At 47.8% G+C, this 27,985-nt stretch overlaps 1 protein-coding gene across 1 annotated transcript in view; it reads right to left on the bottom strand.

Annotated features, from left to right (window-relative positions):
• Positions 1-27,985, bottom strand: part of CPAP (centrosome assembly and centriole elongation protein) — a 291,067-nt gene that overhangs the window by 187,675 nt on the left and 75,407 nt on the right. The window contains exons 9-10 of the mRNA XM_069640446.1: positions 27,206-27,371; positions 42-278 (exon numbers count right to left, since the gene is read on the bottom strand). Coding sequence (XP_069496547.1) covers positions 42-278; positions 27,206-27,371 — 403 coding nt within the window. The remainder of the gene's footprint in view (positions 1-41; positions 279-27,205; positions 27,372-27,985) is intronic.

Raw genomic sequence — 27,985 nt, 5'->3', positions numbered from 1 at the left:
TTAAAGGGGCAAAAGCTAAGCAAGTGAATAGGCAAACTTACGATAAGTTCTGTTTTTTTCAAAGTGACATTACTGTCGGCTTTCTTGTTTTCAGCTGCTTCTGCCTTCTTCCAGACTTCCAGGCGAAACTTCTCCATTACCTTAACCTCTTCTCGTAACTCTGCATTCTCTTTCATTACAGACTCCATTTGGTTTCTTAAGCGACCATGTGTGGTAGACCACCGTAACTCTCTCCGCTTCAAGTCTTCATGCAAGTCTGCTAGCTGTTGCTTTAAAGCCTAAGGAAAAAAACAGTGCATGGCATCAAATAAGCAGCATCGCGGAGCAATTTGCTATGCAATTCTGTAGGTTTGCTAATTAAATTGTCACTCTATTTAAGTTACCCTGTTCAATGAAAGCACAGCTCACCCTGCATTCCTCCCTTGCCTTCAGACCTCTCTCCGCCCTCTCTGTTCATTGCAAGTTCAAAGGGGTTAAAGTAGAGAGAGTGCAGCAGTAATCATCCCCTTCACTCACGTGAAAAAAGGCAAGTGTGGGAGTGCTATGTACATTTTATTTTTCAAATAATTGCAAACTGGAAATAATCGGGATAATACTGTTAATAAGCTAACTGTATCCTGTCTGCCAAAGACCAGTATGTGTGTTATTTTTTTTTTAAAGGCTTTCAATTCCTTTTCTAAAGAGGTAATAGGTTACATAATGCATAATTACAGTATAGCTACTGTAAAATGCTACATTGTCTCCATGCTTTACAGTGAATTGTATCTAAATCTCAGTGTCAACTAGATTTCATTTTGTTGGGGAAGATGCACCATATTGACGAGTGGACACCTTTGCAAATGTACATGACCATGCAGCCAAATGCTTTGATGTCAAACTTAGCCCTTTGGCCTGCTAGTTACATACATCTTACAACTTGTGCTCAACTCATGAGCTTATCCCATACTCCTCGACATCCTATCTTACCATGTTGGTTTATACCCGCTACCCTGAAAGTGAGATGGCCAAAAAATGACAATGTTCTGCCTAGTTTGCCCAGTTCTCTGCCTGCTATGCCATCCACTATTAGTCTTTTACATAATTGATACACAAAGCCAACTTGATATTTACCCAAGTAGAGACCAATAGTTTTATCTAGTATGTACATCTACACACGCACTGCAAAACTGTACACTGTAGTTGGCCTCCAGGGCTCACTTTACTCTATGATTATGATTGCACTATATATTTGCACCTCCAGTATCGAGAGCTGGACAAACGGTTTTAAGAGCCTTTTTATCATATCTGTTGTGTATGTTCATTCCGCTAACCTTTTTACAGACACTCATCACACTCATTGCAAAGTATTTTCGCCCACTCGCATAGTCAAGTAGATTTTAGGAAGGGCCAGTACCATTTGCAGGGGAGGTTGGAAACTTATTTAAACTTTACTTTGTTTGCAGTAAATGTAAAAAATACAAGTTTCACTGTGCATGGCTCACCTCTGGATGGCAGCAGTGTGCCAAACTAAAGTGGGTTTGCGGTGACATGCACCATTTAACAGAAAGAATTTGCAAGGCCCGACTTATTTCACTAATGTATTACTTTAGCGGTATGCAAAACTGCTATATTGTTGCTCATTTTATATCTTGGGTACAAGTATCTTCTGGTGGCGTTAAAAACATTAGTACAACATTGCTAATCAAAGAGGTTTGCTCATCAAGAAAAATATAATTGGCAAACTCTGCTAATCAATTTTTGAAAACTAATTTATGCCTTGCAGCGTGGTTACACTTCCAGTGTTGCTGGAATCTCCTTGAGCTTTCCCTTTTATTTCACTTGGATTAACTGCTGTTACTAGGGCAGGGGGGCACCCTTTTATCCCTCCTGTATTTTATGAGATCAGCAGCTCCACCTTATGTGGAGTGCTGAAGAGAAACATTGTTTCCATTTTCTCACTGTTCCAGTAACTTGTAGTTACTGTTAGAAGTTCATCTGACAGGCTGGTGGCAGCGCACCTTATAGCACAACTGTTTGTGGACTTCTATTGCATGCTGTCTTCGCAGCTGTGGTAGGGGACACAGGGGTCACAATTTGCCTAAAATGGTGGCTGTATTTTAAGCCCTGTTTGTTAGGTAAGAATTGATGTAGTAACACTGTGTGAGACTACACAACTCTTACATATTTGGTATTAGTGAACCCACCTTTTGATATAGGGCTGTACTACATCTCAAGAGGGGTAAATGTGAGCTGTAGAGCTGTAGCAATGAAATTCACAAATACAGGTAGCCAAGTAACACTTAAACTCATGTTTTCAGTTAAAGTTATTTATTTAACATCAATTTGTAAATACACATTCTTTCAAAAGGGCAAGATTTGCAACAATCAAATATACTTTAAGGACAGTAACAGAATTTATATATCCCTAGATATACTATGCAGATTCATACAAATGTCATATTGCTAGATTATCAAACAGTGGCTGGAATTAGCATATTTAGCAAGAGGACCATGCAGAATGCAAATGGTAATAGAATTATTGTGTGTCTGGTGGAAGGTCATTAAGTCTAGTAGTTGCACTCCACTATCTGGATATATGTATACCTTATATTCTTCATTTACAAACATTTATATTCTTGCTTCTAGCCTTCAAGGAGTGCAGCACCACTGCGGAGCTCGGAAACTGGCTGGTCATCCTTCACTCCTTAGGTCCTGCACTGTGGTGAGGGGGCTCAAGTTCCGGTCGCCCTGCTTCTGGAAGGTCCTTAGGAGACTCGTGGAGCTTCTGGCCTGATTTCAGACGTTTCACTCGACTATGGATTTCTCGACCCCTGGCACTCGGTTCTTGCAGCAGCGAAGAAGTACAGCCAATCAGGGAAGATGGTCCAGTGGAGTTCGTCTCAGCGTTAGTTGGTCCCACTAACCCAAGGGAAGAAGTCGTCCCTTCTGGAGTTTCCCTTGTCGATCAAAAAAGGAGTTTCAGCACAGCAGCAGGGCTTGACCGGGCAATTCAAAGTTCCAAGAGGATGCAAGCAAGCATCGTTCCCGGTTTCTTCGCCAGGCATTCCTCTCAGTGGTCGACTCTCCCTCTAGCACCAAAACCCACACCTTTTAAGCAGGTTTCTCCCATTCATGCACAGCCTAGGCTGTCAATCACACAGCAGGGTGGCTGTCCTAAAAGTAGAGCTAGCCAATCAGGACTGGTTGCATTCAGGAATTCCTAGAGATAAAGGACAGGGGAGTTTCCGGAACCTCCCTCACATCCTGTCCTCCCAGACACACTGGAGCCAGAGGCGAGTTTCAGGACTGACGCAAGACCTCACAAAAAAGATGATTAGGCCATTTTGACAAAAATGGTCACCCATGGGTGCTGTACTGCAGCTGAGGATTTAAAGTAGTAAGGGTCACATAACATTTTTTACATGAGAATGTAGGAAAAGGGGCTACTAGGCAACCCCCTAGCGCTCCACATAAAATGTGCTGGACCTACAAAAGAAAAAGGTAAGTTTGTTTGTTTGTTTATTTATTTATATAGCGCTCTTGACCCGGGGGTATATATACGCTTTGAACATCAGGTTACAGGTAAAAGACAATAGTACAGTATTGATAGGGCATAGATAATAGTATTCAAACAATATACATAAAATTGGACATTCGGAGTGCATACATATGTGGTAGGACAGTTATTTGTTGGTTAACCAGGAAATGACCTTGGTTCTGAAAGGTTGGAAAGTAGGTGTGGATTTAATATCCAGTGGGATGGAATTCCAGAGTTGTGATGCCAAGGTTGGGAAGCTGGATCCTCCGGCTCTTTTGAGGGAGTATTTGGGAACTGTTAGTTGTAATGAGTTGGACGATCTGGTGGTTCTAGTGTTCTGTCTTAGTGTAAATTTGTTCGAGAGGTAGGGTGGGGCAAGATGATTGAGGGCTTTGTAAGTAAGGCATATGGTTTTCAAATCAATTTTCTGTTGGATGGACAACCATTTGCAGGCAGTTCTGGTGGCGGAGATGTGTTCCCTTCTAGGAATATTGAGGGCGGCACGGAGTGCGTTATTTTGTAAAACTTGCAATTTATTGATTACTGTTTTGTTGGCACCTACATAGAGGCTATTACAGTAATCCAGTTTAGATTGAATGAGTGCTCTGGCTAGGATGAGACAGTTGCTAGGGGAGATCAGTGGTCTGCAGGCCCTGATAAGTTTACCGGTGTAGGCAGTGGCTGAGGCGGTCATGTTGATTTGTTTAGCTAGGTTGATGTTCGTGTCTAGGTAGAAACCGAGGGTTTTTACGCTCTTGGCAATGGGTATGGTGTTACCGTCAATAGTGAAGCTAGTGTAGCCGGGACAGAGTTTACTGATAGTGTTCGGTGAGCCGACAAGAAGCAATTCAGTCTTGTCATCATTCAGGCATAGGCCATGTGTGGCCATCCATGCCTGAATGAAGGAAAAGACTTCATTGATCCATTTGGCGTCCTTGTTGTAGTTGCCTGATAAGGTGAGGAGTATCTGGGTGTCATCTGCGTAGTTAGTATAGGTGACACCCAGATTGTCCAGCTTGTCGAATAAGGGCTTGGTGAAAATATTGTAAAGGGTAGGTGAGACGCAGGATCCTTGTGGGACACCGCAGGTGATGGGGATGGGGTCAGCCGCTGCTAGGGGGGAGAAGACCCGCATGGTTCTGTGGTCCAGGAAAGATTGGATCCATGTGACTGCAGAGTGGGAGAAGTGTGCTGCCAGAGATAAATGGTTGCACAGGATTTTATGGTCGACCAGGTCAAAGGCAGCGGAGAGGTCAAGGAGTAGAAGGATGGCAGCCTTGTTTTTGTCTTTGAGTTCGTCTATCTGGCATTTGAGATCAACAAGGGCCGTTTCTGTCCCGTGTTGTGGTCTGAAGCCAGATTGGCGAGTTCCTAGTAGGTGATTGGCCTCAAGGTAGTCCTGGATTTGTAAATAAGCCACTCTATCCAAGATTTTTAGTAGGAATGGGACGGTGGTAATGGGTCTGTAATTCGTGGGGATGTCAGGGTTGAGAGTAGTTTTTTTTAGTAGCGGTAGGACCCAGGACTGTTTCAGATTGCTGGGGACCATGTTGTTGGCGAAGGACAGGTTTATTAATTTGGTGATAAATGGGGAGAGATCCCTAGCTGCATCTTTTATGATCTGTGCGGGGCAGCTGTCCCCCTTGCAATTCGATGGTTTGAGGGATGCTATAATTTTCTGAACCTCCAATATGGATACCTTTTTGAAGGTGAAGCCTGAATTAGTGGCAGTAGGTGGAGGGGGCGTGGGGAAGGAGGTGGGATCGAGAGTGAGTTGTTGTCGTTTGTTGTTGATTTTAGTTTGGAGCCCTGAGATTTTGTTAGCTAGGGCATTCTGGATCCCTGTGCACCAGGGTTTATCCTTAGTGCAAGAGTCAGTGGGGGTAATGGGGTTTTCTAATTCCTTTAGTATGTTAAAGAGCTCCTTAGTACTGGAGCTTGCCTGGGAGATCCTAGTATTGAGAGATTCTTTCTTGGCCCGTATAATCTCATTTTTGTAGAGGGTGGAGATGTTGGTGAGATTGGTTCTGTTATTTATAGAAGGCACTGATTTCCTGAGTGCTTCAAGTTTGTTTTTTTGTTGACGCAGGGTTTTGAGCTCCGGGGTGAACCATGTGTTCAGGTGCGCTTTGGGTATTCCTTTGCGCAGTTTCAGTGGGGCAATGATGTCAATGGCTTTGGCCATGGACTCATTGTAGGCGTTGACCAGTTGGTTCAAGTCCATTGTGGCGGGTAGTGCGTTTAAAGTAGGGATCACCAGAGGTATTAGGGCTTCCGCTGTGATATTGCTCTTTTTCCTAGTAGGGCAGGCAGGTGCCATGATAGGCCTTTTATGTGCTGAGTTGCTGGTAAGAATGTCAAACGGGAGGAGGTGGTGGTCAGTCCAGATAAGTTGTGTGGGATCTTTCGTAGTAATGTTGCAGTTAAGGGTAGTTATCCAGTCAAGGATTCTGCCTTTCGAGTGGGTAGGTTTGGAGCAAAGTTGTTGGAGGCCATGCTCCTCTAATGCCATGGCCAGGGCAGTGGCTGGGGTGTCTAGGGGGTCGTTAAACCCAAGGTTAAAGTCTCCGAGTATAATCAATTGTGCTGATGGTTTGGAACTTTCAGCAACTAGTGAAGTGATGTCTTCCTCAAATGAGCCAGGAGGGCCCGGGGGTCGGTAAATTAAGTGCAGCGTAATAGTACTTTTAGGGGAGGTTTGAAATTTGACTGTAATGTGTTCACAGGATTTGAGTGGGGGAGCAGAGGATAGTCTGTAGTCAAGCGTGGTCTTAAAGATGATAGCTACGCCGCCACCTCGAGCGTTCGGTCTATCTGCTCTAAGGATGGTGTAGTTATCAGGTATGGCTAGGGTAAGAGATGGACCTGCAGCATCGTGCAGCCATGTTTCGGTTACCGCAAGGAAGTCCAGGTTGTTTGTTAGAATGATGTCAGCGACTTCTGAGGCATGGGCGACTAATGATCTGACATTTAGGAGAGCTCCTTTAAGACTGGGATGGATAGTGTTGATGGGTGTTACAGTGTGAGGGTTGATCTTATTGAGTGATTTGGTAGGGCCTTTGCTAGGTCTGTAGTGGGTTCTAGCGCCAAGTCTCGAATTCCGATCGGAGGGGATGAGGGTAGTGTTACGGGAGTTGGTTGGGTTAGCTAATGTAGAGGTGTTGTAGTCAATGGTAGGGCAAGATGCTCTCGTGTTGATGGGGTTCTGCTTATAGACAGCTAGGTGTGTGTTAGCTGCGACATGCGGAACGTGTGTATGTCTATGGGTGGGAAGGGCGGACTTGGTATCCGGGGGGAAGGCTGGTGTGGTGGGCAGGAATGGTGTAGGGCAGGTGATCGGGTGGTGTCTTGGGCAGGCGGGTCTGACTAAACCATTATTATAGGCTAGGTAACTGTTGCCAGTGCAGGGTATGTTACTTTGCATGACACAGAAAGGGAACATGATCGCAGTCAGGCAGAGTAGCATGCTGGGGCTAAGGTAATGTACAGGGGAGTGGTGTGAAGGGGGCATAGGCGTTATAGGTAGGGCACAACACAATGCGAATGACGTCTAGGCGACCATAGGGCACAACACAATGCAGGTGGGGTCTAGGCGACCATAGGGCACAACACAATGCAAGTGGGGTCTAGGCGACCATAGGGCACAACACAATGCAAGTGGGGTCTAGGCGACCATAGGGCACAACACAATGCGAATGAGGTCTAGGCGACCATAGGGCACAACACAATGCAGGTGGGGTCTAGGCGACCATAGGGCACAACACAATGCAAGTGGGGTCTAGGCGACCATGGGGCACAACACAATGCAAGTGGGGTCTAGGCGACCATAGGGCACAACACAATGCAAGTATGGTCTAGGCGACCATAGGGCACAACACAATGCAAGTGGGGTCTGGGCGACCATAGGGCACAACACAATGCAAGTATGGTCTAAGCGACCATAGGGCACAACACAATGCAAGTGGGGTCTGGGCGACCATAGGGCACAACACAATGCAAGTGGGGTCTGGGCGACCATAGGGCACAACACAATGCAAGTGGGGTCTGGGCGACCATAGGGCACAACACAATGCAAGTGGGGTCTGGGCGACCATAGGGCACAACACAATGCAGGTGGGGTCTGGGCGACCATAGGGCACAACACAATGCAAGTGGGGTCTGGGCGACCATAGGGCACAACACAATGCAAGTGGGGTCTGGGCGACCATAGGGCACAACACAATGCAAGTGGGGTCTGGGCGACCATAGGGCACAACACAATGCAGGTGGGGTCTGGGCGACCATAGGGCACAACACAATGCAAGTGGGGTCTAGGCGACCATAGGGCACAACACAATGCAAGTATGGTCTAGGCGACCATAGGGCACAACACAATGCAAGTGGGGTCTGGGCGACCATAGGGCACAACACAATGCAAGTATGGTCTAAGCGACCATAGGGCACAACACAATGCAAGTGGGGTCTGGGCGACCATAGGGCACAACACAATGCAAGTGGGGTCTGGGCGACCATAGGGCACAACACAATGCAAGTGGGGTCTGGGCGACCATAGGGCACAACACAATGCAAGTGGGGTCTGGGCGACCATAGGGCACAACACAATGCAGGTGGGGTCTGGGCGACCATAGGGCACAACACAATGCAAGTGGGGTCTGGGCGACCATAGGGCACAACACAATGCAAGTGGGGTCTGGGCGACCATAGGGCACAACACAATGCAAGTGGGGTCTGGGCGACCATAGGGCACAACACAATGCAGGTGGGGTCTGGGCGACCATAGGGCACAACACAATGCAAGTGGGGTCTAGGCGACCATAGGGCACAACACAGTTGCGGTTGTACGTTAGCGACCATAGGGCACGGCCAAATAGCAGTCATGAGGCATGGAGCACTAAGGGCTAAGTATGCCTGTACTATTAAAGAGGTGGCAGCAGTAATGCATAGAGGCGGTGGCGTTGGAAGCATGAGCATATGTAGCAAACAGTTAAAGAAACCGAGTTCAAATGTTTATGGGTGCGGAGTAGCAGAGGGCATACCAGAAAGCACAATAGTATAGACTGAGGGTATTCCCACTACTCACAAAAGATTAATGGTCCGTGGCCCCTGGCTCCTGATGCTCCAAACAGGCTCTCAACAGGCCTTAGAGTGGCCTTGGAGCTGGCCGCCGGCGTGATCCGCCTGCCGGCGGTTACCGCTGATGTAAATGAGGCTCAGCCTCGGTTTCAGCCCGCGCTGCGCCCGGCATGGGCGAGTCAGGCGCCGTGTGGGGACAGGGTCAGGCAGGCCCTGTCCTGTTCCCCGCTTGTCGCGTGGTTCCTCTGCTGGGCTGGGGGTGCTGGGGGGGCTCCTGCCCTCGCCCCACGATGAGGAAGAGTGGAGTGAGGGGGTAGGCAGGCTCTCAACAGGCCTTAGAGTGGCCTTGGAGCTGGCCGCCGGCGTGATCCGCCTGCCGGCGGTTACCGCTGATGTAAATGAGGCTCAGCCTCGGTTTCAGCCCGCGCTGCGCCCGGCATGGGCGAGTCAGGCGCCGTGTGGGGACAGGGTCAGGCAGGCCCTGTCCTGTTCCCCGCTTGTCGCGTGGTTCCTCTGCTGGGCTGGGGGTGCTGGGGGGGCTCCTGCCCTCGCCCCACGATGAGGAAGAGTGGAGTGAGGGGGTAGGCAGGCTCTCAACAGACCTTAGAGTGGCCTTGGAGCTGGCCGCCGGCGTGATCCGCCTGCCGGCGGTTACCGCTGATGTAAATGAGGCTCAGCCTCGGTTTCAGCCCGCGCTGCGCCCGGCATGGGCGAGTCAGGCGCCGTGTGGGGACAGGGTCAGGCAGGCCCTGTCCTGTTCCCCGCTTGTCGCGTGGTTCCTCTGCTGGGCTGGGGGTGCTGGGGGGGCTCCTGCCCTCGCCCCACGATGAGGAAGAGTGGAGTGAGGGGGTAGGCAGGCTCTCAACAGGCCTTAGAGTGGCCTTGGAGCTGGCCGCCGGCGTGATCCGCCTGCCGGCGGTTACCGCTGATGTAAATGAGGCTCAGCCTCGGTTTCAGCCCGCGCTGCGCCCGGCATGGGCGAGTCAGGCGCCGTGTGGGGACAGGGTCAGGCAGGCCCTGTCCTGTTCCCCGCTTGTCGCGTGGTTCCTCTGCTGGGCTGGGGGTGCTGGGGGGGCTCCTGCCCTCGCCCCACGATGAGGAAGAGAATAAGTATAGTCAATTTCACGTTACTATTCTTGGGAAGTGTAGTGCACACAAGATAAGTTATTTAAACCTTAAGAGAAATGCAAAGGACTTCTCAGTGACACTGCACTGAAGGTGCTGTGCGTCATCATACACAAAGTAGATGCCGATGTAGTTTTTCAGACTACAAAAACAAAGGACACACAATCCAAATCAGTTAAAATGCACAAGAGTGTGAGAAAAAGGGTTGCCTCACTCCAGGATAAAAATTAAAAGTGCTAAAGTCCAGCAAAAGAGCGGGGGGTCTCTAAGGTTGAAGGAAATTGGCACATAAATGATCATTCTCCCCAACACTCGTTCCCCCCGCCCCCAGACTAAGGGACAGGCAAATTTAATCCACTGCTAGATGAATCTCCTATTCCAGTCGGTCATACTTTCTGGAGAGACCATCAGCATTTTGGTGATTATACCCTGACCTGTGTTCTATGGTAAAATCAAACCCCTAGAGGCTGATTGACCACCTCAAAAATGTTGGATTATCCCCCTTCATCTGCATTAACCATCTCAAGGGTTGGTGATCTGTCTGAATAAGGAAAGTAGAACCATACAAGTATGGCCTAAACCTCCTCAGAGACCACAGAATGGCAAAACCTTCACATTCTGTAGTTGCCCACCTTGTCTCACGGTCCTTCAGGTTCCTACTGATTAAGCAGATGGGGAGTTCCCTGCCTTTCTCATCCAGTTGACTCAAAACTGCACCTATCCCCGTTTTAGAAGCATCTGTTTGTACAATGAAGGATTGGTTGTACTCAGGAGCTCTCAAGACTGGAGCTTGACAAAGGGCTGTCTTCAGTCCTTCAAAAGCATTAGTGCACTCCTCATTCCACCTGACCGTCTTGGGAAATTTTGGTGAGGAAATCGCATTCGAGGGAGAAGCTATGATCCCATAGTTCTCTATGAAGTTCCTGTAATACCCAGTGAGACCTAGGAAGGCCCTCACTTGGGTCTGAGTAGTAGTCGTGGCCCAGTCTTGTGCAGCTTCTATTTTGCTAGGTGAGGGCATTATTTCACCTCGTCCTATCTCATGTCCAAGGTAGACCACTTTACTCTGACCAATTTGGCATTTACTAGCCTTTATGTTCAGATGGGCTGTTCCGGAGCCTGCAAAACAGATCCTAGATGGTGAAGATGCTCTTCCCAAGTGGGGATGAACACTGCAATGTCATCCAGGTATGCCATGCACAAGTGCTCTATCCCATTCAGAACTTGATTCACCATCCTCTGAAATGTAGCAGGTGCATTTCTGAGAGCCAAACTGGTATAGACCTCATGGGGTGGAAAATGCAGTTTTCTCCTTGCATGGTCTGTCTGAGCTATTTGCCAATAGCCTGAGGTCAGGTCAAATGTACTGAGGAACTTGGCGGAACCAGGTTTGTTCACCAGCTCATCTGTCCTGGGTAAAGGATGGGCATCAGTCGTGGTGACTGCATTAAGAGCACTACAGTCCACACAGAATATCAACTCTTTGGTTCCTACTTACGGCACTAGTGCAACTGGACTAGCCCATGGACTGGTAGATGGCTCAATAACCCCAAGATCAAGCATTTTCTTGGCCTCTTGCTCTATGTAGGTTCCGGCATGATCCAACATTCTGTGACCCCTGCTTTTGACAGGGAGACTGTCACCAGTGAGAAGATCATGCTGGTCACAAGGGGTCAATCCTGGTGTCAATGAAAACAGGCAAACTGATTCAACAGAGCCTTGCACTCCTCCTGTTGTGCAGAATCAAATCTGAAGAGAGTTTCACTCCTTAAATCGTCTCATCTGAAGGTTGTCCCCTGAGGAGATAAGAGAGAGGCTCACTCGCCTCCTCCCCTTGATCAGAGGCTAGAAGCAAAGCTCCTAGTTCTGGTCTGGAAACATAAGCCTTCAGACAGTTAGTGTGTTAGACCCTAGGGGCTTCCTTGGGGTTGCACAAGTACGCTAAATTAATTGACCTCTTCAAGTTTACCCACAGTCTTGAAGGGTCCAATTAATTTGTCCTGTAAGGCCCTCTGCCTTGTAGGTACCATAACCAATACAAGCTGGTCTGTACTGCAGCTGAAGGTTCAGTCCGCGGTAGAAAAGCACAATGGTAAGAAAAAGTAGACCACTGCCACCAGCCAATTAAAGTAGTGAGGGTAACATAAAAATGTTACTTGAGAATGTAGGATACAGGGCTACTAGGTAACCCCCCCGCCACCCCCCCAAGAGTCCACATAAGATGGTGTGTGTGTGGGACTTTACTGTGCTTGGGTACTGTAGTTCACCCAAGAAAAGGTATTTAAACCTTGTGAGAAATCTAAAGAATTTCTCTGTGGCACTACACTGAAGGTGCTGTGTGTCAGCATACAAAAAGGTAGATGCCTATGGCGTTTATTAGACTCAAAAACAAAGGAAACACAATCATAATCGGGTCAAAACACATGAGAGTGAGAAAAAAGTCTGTCACTCCAGGGTTAAAATTAAAAAGTCTAGCAAAAGAGCTGGGGCTCTCTAAGGTGGGAGGAATTTAGAAGTAAAATTCAAATTCTTCCTGAATTTAGAACTATAATTAAAATTCTTTTATTTTATTTTCTAAAATTCGTCAGAAGAGGCTTCCAACAACAAATACTTCAAGGATTTGCACCTTTTTACAGCAGCCAGATGAACGTATATCGCCAAGTGAGATTCTATTCACTCTCGGTCTTGCGCTCTGGAGGGGACTTCAGTGATTCGAATCATGTCTCTGGAGAGCCCAGAGGAGGCCACAATGGCTCTAGGTCCCATGATATTGGGATTTTGCAGGCCAGCAAGGTTGTAGCACGTTGTGGGATGGCTCAAAATGAAGGTCTTCTTGTGTCAAGTGGATCTCACCAGCCCCTAGGTAAGAGTCCCCGCGATCAGACACCTAAGACTATTGAAAAGAATGGTTACATCAGGCTCCGGTTACAGAGTTACCGGTCACACAGTTACGCATCTTTCCTGAGTGGATCCCCGCTTCTGTTATTTCCACTCGGGCCTACTCCTCCTTTGAATGCTTGGTCTGCAGGCTCTCTCTCCTTAATCCTGTCTCATCTCTTACTCCGGCCACCCTCTATCGGCCGCTGGGGCACTTGACCCTCTTCCTCTCAGAATATGCGGACCTAGCCTCTGCTCCCCTTTTCTCCTCTTCCCAACTCCTCCTGCTGAGGGATTTTAACATACACCTTGACTCGCCCGACTCTTCAAGACCTTTCCGCAACCTATGCAAGTCTCTTTCTCTCTCCATTCCACACTCTGGTCCGACAGACACCGCAGGTCATACCTTGGATGCTCTCATCTCCACAGACATCCCCTCTCTCTATGCCCCTCACTACCTCACTCTCCTGGACCGATCACTCTCTTCTCCTTTAGGACTGGCACACCCTGCACCGCAGACCGGCTTCAAGGTCTTCCGACCCATGAAGAGCATCAGTGGCTGCCTTTGCCTCCACCCACTCTCCTCCTTGAACTCTTGCGGCTGACAAAGCCCTCACTTACCTTCACCTTTCCATCTCCAACAAACTCAACATTCTTGCCCATTCATGAGGGTCCATGTTAGGGAGAAGTCTCTGAAATGTGCTAATAACCTTCTTGGAGACCCCCAGCTCTTTTGCTGGACTTTAGGACATTTAATATTTATCCAGGAGAGAGTAAGACCTTTTTCTCACTCACTCATGTATTTTTCTTTGATTTGCACACTGTTTCTTTTGGTTTTGAGTCTGACAAACTCCACAGGCATCCTCTTTTTACATTGGAACACACAGCACCTTCAGTGCAGTGGCACAGGGATGTCTCTTAGATTTCCCAAAGGTTTAAATACCTTCTCTTGGTTAAACTACTGTTTCCAAGAGCAGTAAACTGAAATTGACTTTACTTAGCTTTTGTAAATGTATAAACCTAGCACACACTATTTTACAATAGGGTACTGGAGGGATTACTTAGTATCCTCTTTGTATATCTTCTCATGTACCATTCTGATGTTACCCTTAATGGCTGGTGGAAGCGGTTTACTTTTTACTACCATTGAGTGTTTTACCACAGGCTGCAAATGCAGCTACAGTAAAGCACCCATGGGTGCCCATTTTGTCAAAATGGCCACAGTAGTCTTTTTTGCCATTCCTTGTTGTAAAGGTCCTTCTTGAGATTCACTCTGCGTGCCAAAACAGTTTTGGTCCCTTTGTTCGTTTTGTCTTTGGAGGGATTCACGGGTGAAACCCACCGCTTGCTCCAGCGTGTCTGGCAGGGCAGCCAGCAAGGGAGGATCCAGAAACCCCCTGTGCTTAGTCTCCTTGGTTACAGGAATGCACCCAAAGGTGATTGGCTGGCTGTCCTTGTAGGACAGCCACCCTGCTGTGTGAGTGACAGCTAGGGGTTACCAGTCATTTGGTCGAAAACCAAATGGTCGAATGACCATTTGATCGATGTAAAATGGTGGGGAAAAAAAAGGTCGATTTTTTTCTTTTTTTTTTTTAATGGGGGGGTTCCCCCACCAACCCGTTTTTCTTTATTAAAAAATATTTTTTAAGCAACCAAACAAAAAAAAAAATATATAAATAAATAAATAAATTCGACCTTTTTTTTCCCGACCATTTTGATTCGATCAAATGGTCATTCGACCATTTATTTTCGATCAAATGACTGGACACCACAGCTAGGCTGCGAATGAATGGGAGAGACTTGCATAAAAGGCGATCTTTTGCAAGGAAGGCCGAGTCGACCACTGGACAAAAGAATCCGAAAGAAGAACTTGAAAGAGAAGCTTTCTGCAGCTCCTGGACCGTTGGTTTTGCCCAGTGAAACCCTGATGCAGTGCTGAAGATCCGAATTCGCCTCGACAAGAGAAGCCCTGCAAAGGACGACTTCTCACCTTGTGTTTGTGGGACCAATCGACCCCAAGACGAACTCGACTGGAAACCCTCTTTCTGCTGGCTGTACTTCCATTGCTGCTGCAGGAACACCAGAATCTAGTTCATTGTTTTTAAGTCAGACCCAAGCTCCAGGAAGACCCCCCGGACTCCGCTGAAGAAGGACTAACGAAGCCTGAGCCACCTCAAAAAAAAAAAAAAAAAGACAGGGGCCATTTTGGTAAAATGAGCACCCTTGGGCGCCTTTAATGCAGCTGTGAACACAGCCCGCAGTAAAGGTGCACCAAATTATTGAAAGGTATCACTGCCACCAGCCATTGAAGGTAAGCTTGTCCATGTAACAGAATTGTTACAGTTTTAGTGTGAAAGGGCAAAAATTGCATCTCCCCAGCATAAGGAGGGATGTGCTGGTTTCACCTAACAAAACGTAAAAGGGATCCAAAGATCCTTTCTACCCTTGGGAACTGTAGTTCTCTCAAGGTTAGCAAAAGAAAGTTAAAAGGGGAGCCTCTAGGGCAACCGAGCAACAACGAGGATAACTATAAAAAGACACTATGGAGAGTCAAAGAAAATGACACTGTTAGGCAAGAATGTATACAGTACCCTTTGGGTGCACTACAACAACCTTGACCTCCTGGCAATAGGAACACAACTTTTGGTAAAAGTCGGTACTACACGGGTTGGTAGCGTGTTGAGCAGCCCGGCTTATCTCAAGAGGTGACAATGTGAGCTGTAGCAGAGTTACATTGAGATTCACAGTGACAAGTATTGAAATAAACTCTTACACTTTGTTTCTTGATTAAACAATTATTAATTTATTTAACAGTCACTTTGAGTAAGCCTTCTTCAGAAAGGGCCAATACTATAGTAACACACAAATACATTCCAAAATACACACTCTTAGATTCTCTAAATCAGCAAATACCCAATTTGGGATGGCACACAGACACTTCCGACACCCTCAGGTGACTTAAATAACTAGGACACTGTGGACATTAATATATCATTGTTGCATTTAGAGTAATACTGATGAATATGTCAAAGAAAAGGATTATTAGAATAAACCCCCCCCCCAATGCAAAGTTAGTTAACCCCTTCCTGGAAGGAAGACCAAACACAATGTCAGAGGGAAGAAGAGTCATTCAGGGAGCCAGGCTAGGCCAGCTGAAGCACTTCTTGCAGGTAGGTAAAAGTCTTGCACAATGTTTTAGAAGTCTTTGTAGAAAAGAATAAATCAAAGTAAGCCAAAAGCTGATTAGGCTTGTGAGGTAAAGAAGCCGATTGTAACTCTACAAAAGCAACCAAGACAAGTCTCAACTGAGAACAAGTGAGGTTACACAACAAGAGGTAAGTTCTCTTAGACTGTTCAGTACCTTCGGTTAGAAGAAAAGGGCTTTGGCTGGCTTCTGTTCCTGAGCAGCTCTGCAGATCCTATGTTCCTAGCCTCAGTCATGGGGACAAGAGGGAGGACGTCTGGAGGACTCCTCCACTGCAACTGGACGTTCGGCGACAGAAAAGGACCAACTTATATTCAGTGGCACTTTGCGGTTTCAGCACCTCGTGTCTAAGCAAATAGGAACACTGCGGACTCTCGGCTGTCAAGCTGGGCTTTCCTTGAATCTGGGGTCCAGCACTCTGTTGAGGTGGCTCATGTTCAGTCAGTCCTCCTTCCTGTGAGTCCAGAGGATCTTCCTGGAGCTCTTTGCCAACTTAAAAGCAACGCAGACGATCTGGTGTTCCTCTCCCTGGCTCTACGGTTTCCAGCAGCAACGGCAGTGGAAATTCAACCAGCTCGAGAGGATGTCCAGGTGGCTTACTTTAGAGTTGATTGGTCCCACCAACTCAAGAGGAGAAGTCGTCCTTGCAGGGCTTCTCTAGTCGAGGTGAATTCGGATCCTCAAAACAGCAGCAGAGCTTCACTGGGAAAACCAACAAGTTCTTCTTCAGGTTCCTTCGTCCAGTTGTTGACTCTGCCTTCCAAGCCAAAAAGCCTTGCCCTTTATGCAGGTTTCTCCCATTTATTCCAGCACAGCTGTCAGTAACCCAGAAGGGTGTCTATCCTTGCCAGACAGCCAGCCGGCCAATCACCTAGGGGTGTATTCCTGTCTCCTAGGAGACTAATAGGGATGTAACGGTATTACGGTATACCGTTAAAGATACCGTGAACCACTTAATTGAACAATAATAACCGTCACATTGTTTATACCGGTATACCGTTCATACCGTTAAGTGTGCTTTTCAATCTGATTTGGAAAGGCTGCAGTTAGCAAATGCTGCACAGTCTTGGTCTTGCACTGTTGGATGTGCCGCCTGCCAAGTAGTTTCCGTTTGAGCAGTTTTTAATGCCATTCACACAGCCTGCGGGCATCAAGGCGGTGTTAAAGAAATTGTTTCTTTAGTTGTGTAATTTGTGTATTTATAATATTGTGTATTTCTAATCACTGACCCAGGGAAATCGAACCTGTGTTGCTTTGTGCCGTCTTGCTTCCAAGGCACGCACTTTGCCACTGAGCTATCCTCCCGGGACTTTGGGTTGGCGGCTTTGGGGTTTATATATTTATAATGGATAATGTTTTCTAAACATATGACGATGTCCCTGGTTCCATCATTGAATTTACATATAATAAGTCACACTGCGAAATATACTAATCTATGTGGGTATTCCCTGCTGCCATGCCAAAGGGTAACATGTCTGTGATAACTGAACACCTTTTGGCCCGGAAAAGAGAAAGAAAGAGAAGGAGAAAGAGAGAATATACTACCATCAAACTCCATTGATCTGTGGCATGTAGGTTATCAAGATGGCAACATGTTCATCTTCACCAGTAGCCAGTGGGGGAGCTAAAAGCCTAAATAACCACTTAAGAAACGCTATTCAGTTTGCTTTGCCAGTCGCAGCAGGGCTCCCCCCCCCTCCTCCTCCTCCTCCTCCTCCTCTCCACACGTGTGTTTGTGTTTGGTGGAAGCAAGGGGTGGCATTTCAGTGGAAAGTATGTTGAAAAGCCCAATTCTGGCCCTGGGTGCATGGTTTTGTTTGTGATGATAAATCTGATAATTTATGACCCTTTAGAAAATATTTGTTAAAATTAGTTAACTCTACCTACTATACCGCGATAACCATGATATACCGTCATTTGGCAAGAAGGTTATTGTACTGTCAAAAAACTAACACCGTGGCACCCCTACTTCTCGCACAGGGAGTTTCGGGCCCCTGCCTTGCTTCCTGCCCCCGCAAGACACCCTGGAGCCAGCGGCGGGCTTCACTTGTGAATCCCGCAAAAGAAAAACAAACAAAGGGACCAAACCTGATAAATCTTAAGAAGGACATTGCCACAAAGAAATGGCGAAAAAAGAAGACTGGGGCCATTTTGACAAAAATGGCACTGTTGGTTGCTTTACTGCAGCTGCAAACGCAATCCGCAGTAAAAGCACACCATGGTAGTTAAACGTAAACCACTGCCACCAGCCATTCATTGAGGAAAGGGTAACATAAAATTGTTACATGAGAAGCTAGACAAAGGGTATACTAAGTAACCCATCCAGCACCCTTATTGTAAGATGGTGTGTGCTGGGTCTAGAAAGTTACAAATGTAAGTAAAGTCAATTTCACTTCACTGCTCTTGGAAACAGTATTTTATCCAAGATGATGCAATGTAAAAGATGATGCCTATGGAGTTTGTCAGACTCCACAACCAAAAGACACAGAGTTTAAATCACATTAAGAATACATGAGAAAAAGGGTCTCACTATCTCCAGGTTAAAAACGCAAGTCCTCAAAATCAAGCAAAGTTGCTGGGGGTCACTAAGGTAGAGAGGAATTAGCACATTTCTGAGAATTCTCCCTAAAAGACACCCATAAAAAGAGTAAAAGATTCTGTGGGTGTGGACAAATATTCCACTACTAAAGGAAAATGTTCTGGGGTTGACCCAGGTCAGGAAGATTTACAATTTCTATGAAACTCTTACCTAATAATATGGCCGGGCTCTCTTGGCCATGCGCCCTCATCCACTAGTCAGGCAAATAATTTAGGGGTCATCTTCGATTTCAATCCCTCCTTCTCCTCTCGCATCTCAAAAAATCTCACTGCCACTTGCACCTCCTCAGGGGTATTCGACCTTTTCTCACCTTCCTCCAGAGGTTCACCGTCTCCAGAGCCCTGGTTCTTTCTAGACTGGACTATTGCAAGAGTCTCTTCCTCAATCTGCCAACTTCCACTCTCCGACCTCTAAAACTCATCCAGAACAGAACTGCAAGACTTATCCTTAGCCTCAAGCCCAGGTACCCCATCTCCCCAGCACTGTAATCCCTCCACTGGCACCCCGTAGCTCCAAGGATCAAGTTCAAGACCCTTTGCATAGTCCACAAGGTTTTCTGGGGCCGGGGCCCGTACCATCTATAACTCTCTCTCTCCCTAAATACTGTCCTTCTAGAGCCCTCCGCTCGTCGTCCAATTCTCTCCAGGTGAGTGGATATTCAAAACAGAGATTTAGGGGTAGATCTCTTTCCTCTGTAGGTCCTTCCCTCTGGTATAGCCCTCCCTGCCTCTCTCTCCGTCTTGAGCCTGATCACTTTTCTGGAAACTCTTTAAGACCGTCCTCTTTTCTTCCTTCCCTCTCCCCGGTTAACCCTCCCTCTATTCTTGCCTACTGCCCTCTTCCCTCTCTCCCCCCAACTCTGCTCAGTTTGCTGACTGGTCACCTGCTGCAGGCCTCAGGTCTCAGGCTCCCCCGCCATGCCTCGCACTTGCCCCTAGGCTTCTGCACTCCACCCACCACTTCTGCACTTCTTTACTCATTCCTTGAGAATGGTAACCTCTCGGCACTTAACCCAGGGCCTTGGACTGGGCACACCTGACATCCCACCCCCACCTCCTTTTAATTTCATGTCATGTCTGGCACTTACGTTACCTAGAATGCACTGTGCCCGAGTATGGTAGATTTTTGTTTCTGTATGTCTCCTCTCATCACCCCCCTTACCGGCTTACCATCTGTCACGCACTTGCACTATTTGAAACATTGTTGCCGAGTATGGTAGCTTAACCCTTTAAGTGCCATGGGTATTTCTCCCCAGTGCCAGAGCCTTTTTTGGTGATTTTGGTATGTGGCCATTCAATGGCTTGTAACTTTTTTGTTACATGAGATATCTCAGCCAAATTTGGTTCCTTTTTTTCCCACATGTAGGCGGTCGTAACGCCACCCAGGACTCCCAGGTTGCTGTAGAGGGGTGAGAGAAAATAAGGAAAAAGTGCGAAAATGTTGGGTTTTTTGAAAAATTTTCAATAAAATGATGTACAAAGAAGCCTGTGGTTTTTTCCTTGTAAGAGCTAGGAACAAATGGTTTGCTGTGCTGAGTTCCCCAATGTGTTGGCTTTCAGGAACAGGTTGAGTGGAAATGGAAAAAAAATATTTTGATGGGGTTATCAACCGTTTTGTGAGAGGTAGGCGATTTTTGCCATTTTTGCCAATTGAACATGCATGGACGGAATGGAAGAAAAGGGCAGGAAAGCCAAATTGGAGGACAGAAAGGCATATATTTCTGAAAAGTAGACAAAATTCCAAGTTTAGGAAGGGGTGATTTGCATAGGTCAGGCAACAACTAGGTAGGGGAAACTGCCATCGAATGGGGGAAAAGCGGGAAAATGACTGAAAAAAAAGGTATGTGTTGGACATGGTTGGCTTGGTACGGCAATGGCTTCTATGAATTTTGAGAAAAGCAATGCTCCGCTACATTCCCCCGACTCTTGCAGTTAGGAGAGCATACCATTTTTGTAGTGTTTTTACAAAACAAGCAATACCACAAGCCAAACACTGAGCCATGGTACACAGGAGTTTTATGCTCATGGCCTGACCAGACGCACTTAGCATGTGTAAATTGGGAAAACCAATGTGGTGAGGAACGGCAGTCATACATTTTTTGAAAGAGCACAGGCAGACCTTTTCAAGGGTAGGTGACTTGTGCAGGTTACAAAAGTGTATGGTGGCTAAAGCAGCGACTAAATGTAGGTCACATTTGGGAAAAGAAAGGGTTGTGAGACAAAGGGCACCAGCAAATGGGTCAAACAGTTATGAAGACCACACAAACACAACACAACACATGGCCTACCGTCCCGCGTTCCCACAGGTGTCCCGATGAAAACGGTACCCCACATGTGTGGGTGCACCTACCTGGCCGCCAAGGGGAAAGCCTAAAACACAAGTAACCCCAAGTCTGTTTTCACACCGGAAATGTCACACTCTCACATCATACAGATATGGGCCTCGGGTGTCCAAGCCACCAAGGAAAACAGGGAACCCCATGCATTTCCGAAAGAGGACACCCGTGGGAATCCGCAGAGGTATGATTTGCGCACATCGCCCCAGAATTTATTACCCAGACACCCCCGCAAAGTCCGAAATGTGCCCCGGACTTTGCGGGGGTGTCTGGTTAATAAATTCTGGGGCGATGTGCGCAAATCATACCTCTGCGGATTCCCACGGGTGTCCTCTTTTCGGAAATGCATGGGGCTCCCTGTTTTCCTTGGTGGCTTGGACACCCGAGGCCCACATCTGTAGGTTGTGCGGTCGGCAGAATGGCTGAGATTCCCCTCTACAAACAGACTGGGGGTTGCTTGAGTTTTCGGCTAGCCCCTTGCCAGCCAGGTAGGTGCACCCACGCATGTGAGGTACCGGTTTCACCGGGACACCTGTGGGAACGCGGGACGGTAGGCCATGTGTTGTTGGGGGCATGTTTCGATAGGTGCGTCGAGCGAAATGTGCGGAAAAAGCGTTTTTTCCCCACATTTAGGACTTTGCAGGGCTGTCTTTGTAATAAATTCTGGGCCGATGTGCGCAAATCATACCTCTGCGGATTCCCACGGGTGTCCTCTTTTCGGAAATGCATGGGGGTTCCTGTTTTTCTTGGTGGCTGAAGCACCCCAGGCCTAAATCTGTCGGTTGCCTCTCCAAACCCTTTGGGGGGGGATAGCAGTGTTTTAGGCTTTCCCCTTGGCGGCCAGGTAGGTGCACCCACACATGTGAGGTACCGTTTTCATCGGGACACCTGTGGGAACGCGTGACGGTAGGCCATGTGTTGTCGGGGGCGTGTTTCGATGGGTGCGTCGAGCGAAATGTGCGGAAAATGCGTTTTTTTCCCCACATTTCGGACTTTGCAGGGCTGTCTGGGTAATAAATTCTGGGCCGATGTGCGCAAATCATACCTCTGCGGATTCCCACGGGTGTCCTCTTTTCGGAAATGCATGGGGCTCCCTGTTTTCCTTGGTGGCTTGGACATCCGAGGCCCATATCTGTATGTTGTGCCGGTCGGCAGAATGGCTGAGATTCCCCTCTGCAAACAGACTGGGGGTTGCTTGCGTTTTCGGCTTGCCCCTTGCCAGCCAGGTAGGTGCACCCACGCAAGTGAGGTACCTTTTTCGTTGGGACACCTGTGGGAACACGAGAAGGTATGACATCTGCTGTTGGCGATGTGTTTCGGTGAGTGGACACAGGGAAATTTCTCTGAAATTGGCCGGAAATTAAGACAATTCTCAGACATTTCGCTCTGGCCACCCACCGAAACACACCGCCAACAACACGTGGCCTACCTTCCTGCGTCCCCACACGTGTCCCGATGAAAACGGTACCTCACATGTGTGGGTGCACCTAACGGGGGCGCAAAAGAAAAAGGGTAACCGACTGGAAACCCCAAGCCATTCGCCACTGCCCATTTTGTTCATGTGAGCAACCTACAGATTTGGGCCTAGGGTGTCGCAGCCAGCAAGGGAAACAGGGAACCCCATGCATTTCCCAAAAGAGGACACCCGTGGGAATCCACAGAGGTCTGCCTTGCGCAAATTGCCCCAGTTTTTATGAGCCACAATCCCTGACAAAGTGTGATATTTAGGGGGGAAAAAAATACAATGTTCACTTTGTCTGGGGTTCTGGGTAATAAATTCTGGCCCGCTTTGAGCAAATCAGACCTCTGTGCTTTCCCACGGGTGTCCTCTTTTGGGAAATGCATGGGGTTCCCTGTTTTCCTTGCTGGCTTCAACTCCCTAGGCCCAAATCTGTAGGTTGCCCACATGAACAAATTGTGCTGTGGCGAAAGGCTTGGGGTTACCAGCGGGTTACCCTTTTCCTTTTGCGCCCCCGGTAGGTGCACCCACACATGCGAGGTACCTTTTTCGTCGGGACATCTGTGGGAACACGAGAAGGTATGATATCTGCTGTTGGCGACGTGTTTTGGTGAGTGGACACAGGGAAATGTCTCTGAAATTGGCCGGAAATGAAGACAATTCTCAGACATTTCGCTCTGGCCACCCACCGAAACACACCGCCAACAACACGTGGCCTACCTTCCCGCGTCCCCACACATGTCCCGATGAAAACGGTACCTCACATGTGTGGGTGCACCTACCGGGGGGCGCAAAAGGAAAAGGGTAACCGACTGGGAACCCCAAGCCATTCGCCACTGCCCATTTTGTTCATGTGGGCAACCTACAGATTTGGGCCTAGGGTGTCGCAGCCAGCAAGGGAAACAGGGAACCCCATGCATTTCCCAAAAGAGGACACCCGTGGGAATCCACAGAGGTCTGACTTACGCAAATCGGCCCAGAATGTAATACCCAGAACCACCAGCAAAGACCCACATGGGAGAAGGGTGCCCAAGGCCAGGGATATTACTGCCGACTTTGCTGGAGCCCTGACTGTCCTGCGTTACAGCTTCTCCCCACCAAGGAGTCTCGGCAGTGTGCCAATACCTCCCCGAAGGGAAAAGCTGTAAAGCAGCCCAGCCGCAACTCCAGGACAGTTGGAGGTGATCTGCCCAGACGGGCCATTCCCACCCACACCACCAACAATCCAGCCCCAGTCTCACCCACCCCACTGACAGTGGGCCCTAACCAATAAAAATCAGTACTCACATAACGTTGCAGCTGCTCGGGTAGAAAAAGCTGTAAACAAAACAAAGAACATGTGTTACCTACGGTCACACCAGCAAAATGTAGCCCTCCCCAGGGGCAGATAAGGGGGGGGGGGCTGTCCTGCACTCCTCCCTGGGCTCAGGCGTCCATTCCTAGGAGCAGATATCTGGTCCCAGGAAGGGCTGCATGACTTGGCACCCACTCCATTGCGGGTGGGGGGAGGGGGTCAACGCCCCATCCCATTAGAAAATTCCCTGACCCTTTGGGGTGCCCCACCGCCCCTCCCTAAAAAGTGTTCCACCATTTTAATTTTTTTCCTTTGGTAACCCAACTCCCCTTGGTGCAGAGGGTCACATTGGTGTGCCAATCTGGCGCCGGGGTGCCCAAACCTTACTGCCCCACCCACTGGGGGGGGGCCTGTCCCACCATTTTTGGGGGCCCTCTCCCCCCTCACCCCAAATGGCTGGCGGGGGGGCACCTCATGCAGGCCTCCCCGGGCCTCCTACAAACAGCTGCGTGAGGTACACCCCACCTCCATTTGGGGTGGGGGGGGAGAAGGCCACCCCAAAAGGTGGGGCAGGACCCCCAATAGATGTGGCAGTAGGGTTTGGGCACCCTGGGGGCAGATAGCCACACTAATGTGGCCATCTGCACCAAGCGAAGTTGGGTAAACAAAAAAAAATATACAAAATCACAGGCTGCTTTTTAGGGGGGCTGTGGGGCACCCTAAATTGGCAGCGAATGATGTACTGCAACGGGGGGTGGCCCTCAGCCCCCCCCATCCCAAATGGAGGGCCCCACCTCATGCAACCCTCCCTGGGGGCTGATATCTGCTCCTAGGAAGTGGCATCTGACCCCAGGGAGGGATGCAAGAGGTGGGGCCCCCCCTACCTGCCGCCAGCAAGGGTTGCATGAGGTGGGGCCCTCCATTTGGGGTGGGAGGGGCTGAGGGCCACCCCCCGTTGCAGTACATCATTCGCTGCCAATGTAGGGTGCCCCTCAGCCCCCCCTAAAAAGCAGCCTATGATTTTGTATATTTTTTTTTGTTTACCCAACTTCGCTTGGTGCAGATGGGCACATTAGTGTGGCTATCTGCCCCCAGGGTGCCCAAACCCTACTGCCCCATCTATTGGGAGTCCTGCCCCACCTTTTGGGGTCCCCCCCCCGACCCCACCCCCAATGGCTGGGGGACACACCTCATGCAGGCCTCCCTGGGCCTCCTCCAAACGGCTGCGTGAGGTACACCCCACCTCCATTTGGTGTGAGGGGGGAGAGGGCCACCCCAAAAGGTGGGACAGGACCCCCAATAGATGGGGCAGTGGCGTTTGGGCACCCTGGGGGCAGATAGCCACACTAATGTGGCCATCTGCACTAAGCAAAGTTGGGTAAACAAAAAACAAAATACAAATTCATAGGCTGCTTTTTAGGGGGGGGTGAGGGCCACCCTAAATTGGCAGCGAATGATGTACCGCAACGGGGGGTGGCCCTCAACCCCACCCCACCCCAAATGGAGGGCCCCACCTCATGCAACCCTCCCTGGGGGCAGATAAGGGGGGCCCCACCTCATGCATCCCTCCCTGGGGTCAGATGCCCCTTCCTAGGAGCAGATATCTGCCCCCAGGGAGGGTTGCATGAGGTGGGGCCCTTCATTTGGGGTGAGAGGGGGTTGAGGGCCACCCCCCGTTGCGGTACATCATTCGCTGCCAATTTAGGGTGGCCCTCAGCCCCCCCTAAAAATCAGCCTGTGATTTTGTATATTTTTTTTTGTTTACCCAACTTCGCTTGGTGCAGATGGCCACATTAGTGTGGCTATCTGCCCCCAGGGTGCCCAAACCCTACTGCTTTGCAGGGATCGCTCAAAACAAGGTGCCGAAAAGGACAAGCTATCTCGTCCTTGGCACTGTGTGTGCACTGTCAAGGACGAAATACCTCGTCCTTGGCACTTAAAGGGTTAAGGACTGTATGTTCTTCTCCCTCTCCTCCCCTTCGCTCCTTTTTTTTTTTATTACACCTGCATGTGTAGTAAGGCCGTCAGGCCAAGTTTGCTTGTCACTTTGCAAGATCATTCCGAAATGTCAAGGCCTAAGAATGACTGTGTATTCCCCTGTTCCCGTCCTGCCTTGAAGCACGTTACCTGTGTATAAGCCCTCTATAAATAAACAATAACAATTATAATTACAGCAGGCTCTCCCGTCAGTGGAAATCGCTACAGACGTCCTTCCTTCATCTTCCTCTTCGGTTGAAGCCCCATTGGACGACTTGTCAGCAGCTTCCAGGTTCGGAGTATTTATCAGGAACTACAGCATAACTTCTGCAATCTCCCCCTGCATTTTACAGAAGAATGTCCAATCAGGACAGGCAACCTCTCCCCCCAAACCCCCCACTGGGAGTTGGTTCCTTTCAGGCAAGGTGAAAGACAAAGGGCTGCAGAGTTTTGGACTCCTCCCTCGCTTCCTGCCTTCTGAGACACTCTGGAGCCTTGGTGGGGAATCCAGAGGATTCCCGACAAAGACAAAACCTCAACTGTGGTCATGCCCACCTAAAATGGGAGTGGAAAACCTCAGAAACAGCAAGCACAAGTAATGGTGAAAAAAGGAGCCCACCATTTTAGCAAAATGGTGGCCCTTCTGTGCAGTACCAAAGTCGAATTAACAGCCTGCGAGTAATAAAGACAAAGTCCTAAAGGTAAAACCACTGCCACCAGACATTCAACTAAACTCGCAATTGTAACTAAAATGTTACCAGGTAAGTAAGAAAGGGGATGCATTGTATCCCCCGAGCACACTCCACATAAGGTGGGGCGTGTTGGATAACTTATACAAAATGTAAAGGGGATGCAAATCCCTCTTTACTACTTAGGAACAGTAGTTCACCAAAGTACATGAAAGAGAAATTAACAAGGGAGCCCAAAGGGGCACCTCACCATAAACCCAAAAATTATAAGAAACTATAACTCCACCATACACTATGGAGAGACATAAAAAATAAAAATAAAAAACAAAAAGAGTAAAAGACAGGTGAGAGGGGGGCAAAACATTGTCCTTCACCTAGGATCAAAATAAAATAGTTACCAAGTCCATGCAAATGGTTCTGGGGTTGACACAGGTCAGGAGCTTCATGATAAATATGAAAATCAACAATAACATCACCACAAAAAACACTTACAAATTCATAAAACTTACAAATAAATTGAATTTAATTAAGAACATTCATAATTGCACCACTGTACTCCGTAACCGACTTGTAGGGGGATTGAATCACAATTGGGCTGAAATGGACTACTTCAAAATAACCCATCCATGTAGCCAAAGGGTTGCAAGTGGCAGGGGGTCTTCTAATGACGTTCCTTTCGCCACAAAAAAAAGCAAAGTCAAAAACAAGGGATGTCAGCAAAAATAAAGCATACACTTAAAATGGGATAGGGGAACCCCAAAAATGGAAATCTGCCCTAACCAGCTCTATCACTTAACTTAAATTTGCTAATCATGTTGGATTCTGATGCAGAAACAAACTTGTGCATTTTGAAAAAGTGAAAATAAGGATGGACATTTTAAAGGATCTTCCTGTGATAGTGTTTAAATTAAATTATTTTCATGGGACATATGTGGCAGACGGAAAAAAATGCCATTTACTGGCATAATCTCCCGACTGTGAAATGTAAGTTGACCAACAAAAATCATCACTGTACTGGATTCAGTTCCAGAAACGTAAACTAGTCAATTCATCACCTGAATTTCATCCCTTTCTTTTTTGTCAGGAATTGCTCGTGCAGCTGTTGCATAGGTTTCAAAAACTTTGCGCTCTTTTTGAAGCTTTTTAATTTCTTCCTTCTTAAATTCTTCAATTTGAGCCAACTCTTTGGCTTTCCTCAGTTCATGCTCTGCACATTCTTTTCTGAAATGAAAAAGAATAGTTTTGAAATGATTAGAAAAATGATTTAATCACTGATATGTCCCCAATTTAATGTGCAAATTTGCACTGTAGAATGACAAATCTAACAGTATTAATTGTGCAACTTGTGCCACTATGATAGTAATTTAACATAAAGAATAATGGGATTAGAATATAATTACATAACAGGAAAAGATTTGAAATGCTGACACCAATCCAATAGCAAAATAGGTTATAGTGTTTAAAGGGTTCTCTGTCACACACACACCCCATTATCTCGGAGCCATCCGTCATCACTTTTACTATGAAGTAGATCACCACAACTTTGAAAGGTACTAGTCTTAATAAGTCATCTATACCTACTCTTGCAGCGTTCTTCCTTTACTCTAGGGAAGAACATGCCCACTGAGCTCGGATACTACATCACTTTGTACAGCCAGCACAAAATGTCATTGGGAAGCTCAACTTCTCTCTGTATACTGATGCTATGCACACTGACTATGAGGGCATGGGAAGAGTAAAAGTACAAGAAGTGACAGATTAAGGTTTAACAAGGTCAGAGGTGCCATTATTGCAAGGTAAAGGCCACAAAAGTGGTCAGAGGTGCCATTATTGCA

This window comes from Ambystoma mexicanum, chromosome 7q (genome assembly GCF_040938575.1).
Source record: "Ambystoma mexicanum isolate Mex_15411 chromosome 7q, UKY_AmexF1_1, whole genome shotgun sequence".
In the NCBI taxonomy this organism is placed as follows: Eukaryota; Metazoa; Chordata; class Amphibia; order Caudata; family Ambystomatidae; genus Ambystoma; species Ambystoma mexicanum.
This window is presented reverse-complemented; position numbering and strand designations above follow the sequence as displayed.